This window comes from Anolis carolinensis, chromosome 3 (genome assembly GCF_035594765.1).
Source record: "Anolis carolinensis isolate JA03-04 chromosome 3, rAnoCar3.1.pri, whole genome shotgun sequence".
Taxonomy (NCBI): Eukaryota; Metazoa; Chordata; class Lepidosauria; order Squamata; family Dactyloidae; genus Anolis; species Anolis carolinensis.
In genome coordinates, this window is record NC_085843.1 from 22,452,686 (window position 1) to 22,463,940 (window position 11,255).

The following is an 11,255-nucleotide window of genomic DNA, read 5'->3' on the forward strand; positions in this document are numbered from 1 at the left end:
ACTGAAATACATAAACAAGAGCATAAAACAGAATAAAACAACAACATTTTAACAGAATATAAGAGCAACTCTACTCTGTTGGTCCCATACAGAGTAGAGAGTTGAACAGGAGACCTTTTGCCCTGCAACTTGTTTTTTTGAATATTTTAATTGTGTTTTTAGTTAACTCTCGCAAGTGTTGTTTTATGTCATTTGGGACTATTTTTTATTCTGGTAAATTTCTGATGTATTTATGTGTTGTATGGCACTATTATGTGCTCCTTTGTAAGCCGTCATGAGTCCCTTTTGGGAAATAGTGGCAGGATATAAATAAAGTTATTATTAAGCTATTAACCTAAATCCTTTCCCCATATTACCAATCCCTCTCCTCATCCTCCCACTAACCCCTCCTGTTAGCCAGATGGGCCATTTCTCTAGGCTACACTGAAAACAACATACTGACACAGCCTTTGGCTAAAAGACATCAGTTTCTTTTCTGCCACCCACAGGTCTTTTGACAGTCCACTCCACCTACCCCATGTTGTGTTTTCCTTCACCCTTTCTCACTTGTTTTTCCACTGTAGAAAGGCCCCCAGTTTGATCTAGAAGCTCCCTCCACAAATCAAATCCTTGCAGCTATGCACACTGCAAACATCACTGTGTTTTCGTTCCTTTACCAAGGGAAATGCAACAGGTGCAGCTTGCTCCTATGGATAAGCTTGAAAAGATTTCAGCTCAAGAAGCAGCTTTTGGAGAGGGAAAGGGTGGCAGGTCATGCAATATGGCACCCTCACTGCTACCCCCTTCTTCCTCCCCAAAATGCATATCCCCTTTTACATCTAACTGTAGGCATGGTGTTTACTTGAAGGCTAAATGAATGATTTGGTATGCTACAATAACTGATGTAACCATAATCGTACATTTTGCCTTAAATTACAGTTTTATGTAAGGGATTCCAATTTTTGTCCCAGCAAAGAAACATGCATCACCCATATTGTGGAAGCACTGCATTGCAAACCTCACTTCAAGCTTCCTTTGTCATTTTGTGACACTATTGGAATCTTTAATCGTGTAAGGAGTGTACAACATATATATAGTTTTGGGAAATGGGAAATTAATTCAAGGATGATAAAGAATCATAGATTCCTAGAGTTACAATTGACCCCAAGGGCCATGGAGTCCAACCCCTTACCATGCAGGAATGCCCAATCAAAGCACTCCCAACAGATGGTCATCTAGCCTCTGCTTAAAGACCTCCAGAGAAGGAGACTCCACCACAATAGAGGCAGCATATGTTGTCATGCAGCCCACTAAATGATCTTTGGCATGTTGCACTCATAGAATCATAGAATCAATGAGTTGGAAGAGACCTCATGGGCCATCCAGTCCAACCCCCTGCCAAGAAGCAGAAAAATCGCATTCAACGCACCCCCAACAGATGGCCATCCAGCCTCTGTTTAAAAGCCTCCAAAGAAGGAGCCTCCACCACCACTCCGGGGCAGAGAGTTCCACTGCTGAACAGCTTTCACAGTGAGGAAGTTCTTTCTAATGTTCAGGTGGAATCTCATTTCCTGTAGTTTAAAGTTATAGTCTCCAGGGCAGCAGAAAACAAGCTTGCTCCCTCCTCCCTATGACTTCCCCTCACATATTGATACATGGCCCTCATCATGTCTCCTCTCAGCTTTCTCTACTGCAGGCTAAACATGCCCAGATCTTTAAGCAGCACCTCATAAGGCTTTACTCCAGACCCTTGATCCATTGTCAACATCTCCCTTCAATTGCACTGCCCAGAATTTGATACAGTATTCCAGATGTGGTCTGACCAAATCAGAATAGAGGGGTAGCATGACTTCCCTGGATCTAGACAACTCCTATTTATGCAGGCCAAAATCCCATTGGCACTCACTCAGCCCCTAAGGAAAGCAAGGGAAGACCTCTTTAGACCACGTATTGGGTGTTGGAAATTATTTGAAGGCAAGTCACAGGACAACAACAAAGGATATGCACATTTTTGGAGGAGCACCCTGTACACACCATGCATCTTTCTAGAGAGGGCTGGGACCCCTTTGGCACCTGATCCGCCTCGTTTCCCAGCTGATGGAGTGGAAAGGAGAAGCTTGTCTCCTCGCTGGCCCAAGACTTGGTTCCTTGCTCTCTCTGTGGGACAGTTCGCCCTCCCACAGCCTCTCCCCTTAGTATCCCTCTCCCTCCCTCCCTCCCTCCTTCAGCTGGCAAAGCACTCACGCCGGGTAGTAGCCATAGGGTGCCAGGCAGTTCTCCTCGCACATCTCCGACTCCATCAGCAGATAGTCCTGGCTCTCGTTTCTTCTGCCGGGCGAGCCGGTTTTCCGAGGCTGGCTTTGACTCATGGTGGACCCCCCACGTTTGGGGTTCCCGTGCTGAGGGGAGAGGGAAGACCTTCCTTTCCCCCTTCCCCTTCTTCTTGGGGGGAAAAGACCCTCTAAGAGCCCAAAGGGGGGCTCAGTTCCCCGCAAGACCCAGGGACGCCCTTGCGCTCTTCAGGTGCGTCTCCCAAAGGTGCCCCCAAGACCTCTTTGAAAAGCAGAAAAAGAAAGAGGGAACGTGTTCTCCTTCTCCTTGGGGCTCCTGCTACTCGGAGCGTGGCGTCCCCATGTTGTCCCTCCAGCCAAGCCGCCGAGAAGCGCCTGTTTTCCTGGGTGGCTCTCTTCTGGAGTCCAGGCAAGCGGCGGCGCGACCCAGAGCCCATCCGTCCCCGGCTGCGAGGAGGAGAGTTACTATGTCAACCAGCCCTCTCCATCCCAAAGTCGTCATTGCCCGAAGACATCCATCCAACCAGCCTTAGCAAACAGGGGGGAGGGAGGGAGGGAGTGAGAGGGGCTGGGAAGGGGGATTGGAAAGTTTAGCCGGCTCCCACCCACCAGAAAGAAAAAGAAAGGGAAAAGGAACAAGGGAGGCAAAGAAATCCCTCTTGGAGAAAAGTTCCTGCAAACCCGGTCTGGATCTTGTATACCAGCAGCCACTCCCACCCACTCCCAGCTCTTCCCACCCCCTGGCTTTCCAGCCCATGATGTTTTCTTTTTTCTCTCTGCCATACTAATAAAGCTTCAAGAGGGAACATCCTGTTTATAAACTACCTTCAAAGAGCAATTTGGGCATTGCATTCTTCAGGGAAGAATTCTCCTTCCTTTGAAGATCCAACAGGAATCAATCAAGGAGGTCAAAGGATAGGGCGATGAGTTTTTAATTGTTTCTAAGTAAAGGTAAAGGTTTCCCCTGACTCCAGTCATGCCTGACTCTGGGGGTTGGTGCTCATCTCCATTTCTAAGCCAAAGAGCCGGCGTTGTCCGTAGACACCTCCAAGGTCATGTGGCCGGCATGACTGCATGGAGCGCCGTTACCTTCCCACAGGAGCGGTACCTATTGATCTACTCACATTAGCATGTTTTCAAACTGCTAGGTTGGTAGAAGCTGGAGCAACAGCGGGCGCTCACTCCACTTCCGGGATTTGAACCAGGGACCTTTCAGTCTGCAAGTTCAGCAGCTCAGTGCTTTAACACACTTTGCCACCGGGGCTCCGGTGTTTCTAAAATACCTTTATTAAGGTTTTTGTCCTTGGGTGCCTTCATGCTGGTTCCGACTTATGCCAACCCTAAGGTGATGCTGTCATGGGATTTTGGGCAGGTTGGGATGAGCCTGTCATGGGATTTTCTGTTATTGTTGTGTGCCTTAGGACCTCATCACACTAGAGTTGGGATCCACTTTAAATCCACCTTAGGGAGGGGCCATTAAACAGCTCAGCCAGACAGGTCCTGCGCCTCAGCAAACTACAAACCCCAGAATTGTGCAGGAGGCAGAAACCAGATTTAAAGTGGATCCATGCTCTGGTGTGATGAGGCAGTAATAAGTCATCTCAGCACTACTTGACTATCAAGCCAAAAGTGGGCACTAGAAATAATATCATACAAAAACTAACTGGCACAACCTGGGGATCACAACCAAACACAGTGAAAACATATGCCCTTGCGCTTTGCTACCGAATATGCATGCCCAGTGTAGAATACATCTCACCACATTAAAACAGTGGATGTGGCTCTTAATGAGACATGCCGCATTGTCACAGGATGTCTACGCCCCACACCACTGGAAAAATTATACTGTTTAGCCAGTATTGCACCACCTGACATCCATTGAGAAGTAGTAGCCAATAATGAAAGGACCAAGGCAGTGACATCTAAGGCCCATCTCCTGTTTGGATATCAGCCAGCATGCCACTGCCTTAAATCAAGAAATAGTTTTCTTTTTTTCTTTTTCTTTTTGTGACAGGGGGACAACCCATTATTTCCAAGCAGGGGGAAGTTTTAGCAACAATTCCCAAGTGACCACACAGGCCACCAAGCCCTTATATCCACATAATGCACAGGAGTCTGTATGTCCATCCAAGGACAGAAGGTTGACGTCTCTTGCACCAGGGAAGGGAATGGCTGTCAGGCCACATGCCGCTGAGTGATTCACAAGGAACCTGTGGCCAGAAGGAACCACACAACTCGGTGAAAGCACTGACCAAAAGGAGGAAAGTGGCATCCAGGCTCCACATGCTTCCCCTACTCTATTCCCCCCTCACTCCACTTTTCTAAGATCTACAGAGATGACTACAAAAATATCTCATCAAGCGAGAGTCCAAAAGTGGCAGGCTGAAATCCAGAACCTCAAGCCATGGCTGATACCGAAGGAGAGACTCCCTCCTGGGCACACAGAAGACTTGGCGATTTGGAATGCACTGAACACACTGCGCTCTGGCACCAGGATATGCAGAGCCAACCTTACGAAATGGGGCCCCAAAGTGGAGTCCATGACATGCAAGTGTGGAGAAGAGCAAACCACAGACCACCTATTGCAACGCAGTCTGAGCCCTGCCATACCCACAACAGAGGACCTTCTTATAGCGACACCAGAGGCACACCAAGTGGTCAACTACTGGTCAAAGGACATTTAGTATAATGCCAAGTTTTGAACTTCGTTTATGTTTTTAAATACATTACAACAGTACTCTTGGTTCGCTTCTGACCCGATAAATAAAATAAATCTCCAACCAACTTATGTCAACCCTAAGGTGAAGCTATCTTCAGAGAGGAAGTGCGACTCGCCCAAGATTACCCACAGTGGGTTTCCATGGCCCAGCGAAAGATGAAATCCTGACCTCCAGAACTATAGACAGATGCTCAAACCACTCAAACTACTAAACCATGTTGACTCTCATAAATATTTATGCCTTCAGGTTGCCTGTTAATTTATGGCAGTCCTGTGAATTTCAAAAGGTTTTCTTACTCAGACAAAATTTGTCTGTTCCTTCCTCTGAAATACGACCACAGCACCTGGTATTATGAGAAGTACATTGGTTCTCATAAATGTTTGTGCATTCCAACTGCCTGTCATCTTATGACAATCCTATAAATTTCAAACGGTTCTCTTAGGCAAGGAATACTAAGATATAATTTTAGCAGTTCCTTCCTTTAAAAATGGCCATAGCATTTAGTATTAAAGTTTACATTTGTTAAAACACACCAAACACTCTTATAAACAATAAACTGCTAAAAAAAAACGACTAACAAACTATAAATACATAACTAACTTGCTCATTTAAGTAAAGAAATATAGGCACACATACAATAAAGAAATATTACAATTTTAATAGTCAATTCAAACTAATATTCCAAACTGATAATAAGCATCATACATCCGAATTTTTTTTTCATGTCAGGAGTGACTTGGAAAACTGCAAGTCGCTTGTGGTGTGAGAGAATCGACCATCTGCAAGGACGGTACTTGGGGGATGCCCTGATGTTTTGATGCTTTTACCATTCTTGTAGGAGGCTTCTCTCATGTCCCTGCATGGGGAGCTGGAGCTGACAGAGGGAGCTTATCCACACTCTCCCTGGATTCAAACCTTTAGGTCAGCAACCCAACCTTCATGTCAGCAGTCCTGCCAGCACAAAGGTTTAACCCATTGCGCCACTGGGGGCTCCAATAAGAATGTTAAATACAGATAAACAACACATAGTACAAAGGTTTTTTTAAACTCTTATGCTAAAAACATCAGTTTTGTTAATGGCCAGTGTTAACAATGTAATAGTCATTTTCATTACCTACTTTTGTTTGAACTTCACAGTTACTATCCCAACCATGAGCACTATACATTATGCTCTATCAGCATTGAAATCCACAGCCTCCGCACTATAAAGTTCTTGGTTTTAAGGGTGACAAAAGACTCATCATTTGCTTTTCTAATGTATCAAAGCTGCCGCAGAGTAATGCACTGGGGCTGAGAGTCAAATACATCTTTCAGAAAACTTAGGTTCATCTACACGGAATAATTAAGACACTTTGACACTCTTTTAACTGCCATGGCTCAATGCCCTGGAATCGTGTGAATCATGTTTTGCATGCCCTTTAGCCTTCTCTGTCTGAGAGTCCTCCTGCCTCACCAAAAAACAACTCCCAGGTTTCCATGGCATTGAGCCATGGATGTTAAAGTGGGATCAAATTGCATTAGTTTGGCAATGGAGATGCATTCATAATTGATCAGCCAGCTTCATATTTAATTTTTACAATCCTAATTCAGTAGTTCTTCTAAAAGAAAAAGACAAAGGGATGGAGGAAGGGAGAGACAAAAACCATAACAAGGATTTGTTATTAGAAAGATGTACATGTAAACAAACTGTACAACTTGTAGTCCAGAAATATATTTCAGCCCCATGAGAAATGGATGACTGGAAATTGTGTTTATCTGGACCTCCAGCATCTCCCTTTACACTTGGCATGCTCAGTGCTGAGCAATTTGGACATCTGGTTGTCTATTCTCGATGAACCTCCAATTCACCAATTTTTCATCCCTCCAGAAACCCTGGCTAAATGATTTTCGAAAGCCGTCCACCTCTGAAGTGCTAATTTAATAGATAAAATCAGGACATATCGCAAAAACCAGGAGAAAGAAAAAATATTGGAAGTGAAAGTCCGGATCTCAAATGCATACTCTGGTAGCTTAGACTCAGCAGCAGAACATAAAGCAGGAAAACGAACAGCAATCTCTGTGTTTTTTTTTTTAAAGTATTAATACTACACTCTATTTAAAATTCAGATGTAATTCACACTAGAAAAGTTTACATCTTCCCACCCACCCCACATTTGAGCTTCTTCGCTCTTGAGCCAAAGAAATACTAATTGGATTTTGACATCTCCATTTTTCATTCAATCTTTAGGCAAACGTCTTCAGTCTGGTAGAGATTTCCTTCCCTTTTACTGGCATATTTCTGCAGAAGGAGACTGCACAGGCTAACAAGAGGAAGAATTACTTGATTATGAAATTCCTTGCTTTGTGGCTATTATGCTAACATTATGATTTATAGCCAGCCTTCTACGTTTTGTGGATTTGATTAGTCACAGATTTGATTTATATCTCTAGAAATCGCTAATTCTTCCAGTGTGTGTCTATGGTCAGCTTCCGCTAGAAGCTGACCATGCAGTCATAGAATCATAGAATTGGAAGAGATCTCATGGGCCATCCAGTCCAACCCCCTGCCAAGAAACTGGAAATTGCATTCAAAGCATCCATGACAGATGGTTATCCAACCTCTGTTTAAAAGCCTCCAAAGAAGGAGCTTCCACTGCACTCCGGGGCAGAGAGTTCCACTGCTTAACAGCTCGCACAGTGAAGAAGTTCTTCCTAATGTTCAGGTGGAATCTCCTTTCCTGTAGTTTAAAGCCATTGTTCCACGTCCTAGTCTCCAGGGCAGCAGAAAACAAGCTTTCTCCCTCCTCCCTATGACTTCCTTCAACTCACATATTTATACATGGCTATCATGTCTCCTCTCAGCCTTCTCTTCTGCAGGCTAAACATGCCCAGCACTTTAAGCCACTCTGCATAGGGCTTGTTTTCCAGATTCTTGATCATTTTAATTGCCCTCTTCTGGACACATTCCAACTTCTCAACATCTCCCTTCAGTTGTGGTGTCCAGAACTGGACACAGTGTAATTCCAGATATGGCCTGACCAAGACAGAATAGAGGAGTAGCATGACTTCCCTGGATCTTGACACTATACTTCTATTTATGCAGGCCAAAATCACACTGGCTTTGTTAGCTGCATTATATGGAAATGTTTTATATTTTGTTCAAACTGCATTATATGGCAATGTAGAACCAGCATGAGTGTGTTTCTGTGTGATTCTGTTTCTCACAAAATTCAAACCATTATTCTTGCTTTAAGTGGATGTGCTGTCAACATATAATTATGCACACTGTTGAAATACTTATGAAAAAGGTGCTTTCAACTGTTTTAGTGCCTCATTGGGTTTTTTATTCTTTTGAGACGTCAGAGGTGTTACATGGTATTGCAGGCCTTGCTCAAATTAAACAATATGACACAGAATGCAAACCTTGTTCAGTTTGACAGGGAGATATATACATTGATATCAATAATGGTTTGTCAGGTGTATGTATATCAAGCATTTTACTTGAAGCAGAATCTCACCAAAAAGCAAATTTTCCATACTTGGAACAAACATAGGTTGTCTTGAAGAGTTATAATAAAACTGGAGAAATGTGTCAGAGGGTTATATAGATCATTTTAAAAGCTGTCTAAAGTGAAATGTAAAAAAAATCTATTTAAATCCAACTTCTCAAGTCTGTTTTGAGCCATTCCTAATAGTAAACAATTATTCTAGGCTATTGTTCCATGTCCAAGGCTTTTATTAAGATAAAAATTAAAATACACAGCACTTCATGATTTGCATGAATGCCACTATAACACACCTGGTCGTTTTCCTTTTGAATGCACAGATCCTTTGCTGCTTAGGGTCACATCCCATGGTATTCTGAAATCTATGTAGTGTTTAAGGAAGATGTCAGGACTGGCAGTTTGACAGCAACAATGCAAGACTATTCAAGCATGATGAGCTGCAATGAGAACTCTTTATGGTGTGCAGGATTTTAACAAATTGCTCTGTTTGTGTCAGAGAAGATAAAGAAGCACAACAGATAGATACATTTGGACAACAACTCAAAGTCTCAGAAGAGCCTTGGCTTATGATGAATGAGCAGCATGTTGGTGCGCACTGCTTTGTTGGTCCCATCTGGAGCAGGAGTGGCCAAATAAATCATCTCGCTTTGTTCTGTAGTTGGTTTGTCATGTCGTCTGGCAGGAGACATTTTAACCTTTTCATACATTTCATATAAAAAAAATTACAAAAAGAACCAAAATTATATTTAAATTATTCTGTAGTGTTCTTAGAGATAACCAACCAGAGAAGGTCAGCTCTCTTCTATCTGTTACCTCTACAATGTACATAGAATTAATGCAGTTTGGCACTATTTTTAATGGCTATGGCTCAATGCTTTGGAATCCTGGGATTTGAAGTTTGGTGAAGCACCAACACTCTGGCAGAGAAGGCTAAGATAAAGGTAAAATACAACTCCCATGATTCCATAGCACTGAGCCATGGCAGTTTAAGTCAAATTGTATTAATTCTATAATGTAAATGCAGGCTTGATGGACCAACTACAAATCAGTGCTCCATTGTTTGGTTGGTTACTCTCATTAGAAGCAGTATTTACTTATCGTGTCAGAAGCAAACCAAGGGTACAAGTTGTAATGCATTTGAAAACATGAAGTTAAAAAACACAACAACAACAACAACAACTTGGCATTATACTAAATGTTCTTTGACCAGTAGCTGGCCACATGGAGTGCCTCTGGCGCAATTTGCAACATTGGAAGCAGTAATGACTGAGGAGTCGGGAAAGCTGGTTGTCGCACAAAACGAATATAATATCCTGACAGGCCTAATTTCATATTCTTTACAGTATAAACTATATATCGGAACTGGAACAAGTAGAACAGTCTCTTAAGAAAATAACCACCATGCCAGACTACACAGAGAAGCCACTGAAATCCACAACCATGTGGACACTTTCAACAGAAAGGAGGAAACCATGAAAATCCAGCTGCTGGTATTTAAAAAACACCAAAATCATGGCAGTAAATAAAGAACAACACTCAGAAAACAGGGGAATTCCAGACAGGAAACAATCAGGGCCAGCTAACACCTCCCAACAAAGGATTCCCCCAGGCAGGAAGCAGCCAGGCTTTGAAGCTGCAAGGTCATTCAATGCTAATCAAGCTGGCCAAATGCAACATTCACACTTGCCTCAAACAGACAAGAGTTCTTTCTCCCACCCTGGATCTTCCACAGATATAAATTCCACTTGCCTAGTTTCCAACAGACCTCACAACCTCTGAGGATGCCTGTCATAGATGTGGGCAAAATGTCAGGAGAGAATGCTTCTGGAACATGGTCATACAAACTGGAAAACTCACAGCAACCCATTAATAATTCTGCCATGTATTCCAAGAACAATCTTTTTCCATCATTGCAATGAGACAGGAAGTTTTCTGTAATGTGTGTGCACAGAGCACTAGATAATAGGTGATTCATTCAAGTAATCCATATCACACATTGCAAGAGAAGTCAGCAACAAAAGAATTCAATGCAATGTCACTGCCCAATCTGCCTTGGACATAATCCTTCTCGTGCCTAATATAGCAATGATTTGACCTTAAGTCTAATTTCCCAGTATAATCCTAAGGACATTTTATTACACAATCAAAAAAGCATGCTCCTTTAGCTTTCCAGTTGATCATAAGGGCTGACTCATGGAACATTTGGATTTGGTTAGGTGAATGTGATTTGATCTTCTTTCGTCATCTAGGCATGGCATTGTGAAATTGTTTCATCATCACAACTCCATCTGGAATCATAGAACTAGAAAAGTTTCGCAATGCCATTAAGTCCAACCCTCTGCTATGAAGGAATCCATTATTAAAGCACCTGTTAGCTAACGTCAGGGAAAAGTTTTCCCATGAAGGAAAGTTCATCTCTAAATTTAAAGCTAAGTAAAATGGCAAGTGCTGATGAGAAGATGACTGCAAAGTGTCACGACCCAGGCTACAGAGCACCAATAACCATACGCAGAGGCCAAATTCTATCTAATATCTTTATTAAGGAAATATATAAAGTTAATAAAAGCAAATGTAAAAGTTAGTCCAGAAGCAGACCTTTCAGGAAAGGTCAAAATTAGTCCAAAGAAACAATGTCCAATATGAAATATTAAGGTCCAAAGTTGTAATCCAATAACCGAAACACTCACTTTGCCAGGCAAAGTGAGGGGAGATGACAAGGTCCTTTAGTCCATGAACTTGAGCAAGGCTAGGAAATAACTTGATACTTGAAACAAGGCTTG

General features: G+C 42.8%; 1 protein-coding gene across 1 annotated transcript in view; it reads right to left on the reverse strand.

Moving 5' to 3' along the window:
• trpc6 (transient receptor potential cation channel subfamily C member 6) overlaps nucleotides 1-2,958 on the reverse strand; it is a 91,325-nt gene extending 88,367 nt beyond the window's left edge. Inside the window, exon 1 of the mRNA XM_008108066.3 lies at nucleotides 2,224-2,958. Coding sequence (XP_008106273.1) covers nucleotides 2,224-2,348 — 125 coding nt within the window. The 5' untranslated portion in view covers nucleotides 2,349-2,958. The remainder of the gene's footprint in view (nucleotides 1-2,223) is intronic.
• Between the last annotated feature and the right edge of the window lie 8,297 nt (nucleotides 2,959-11,255).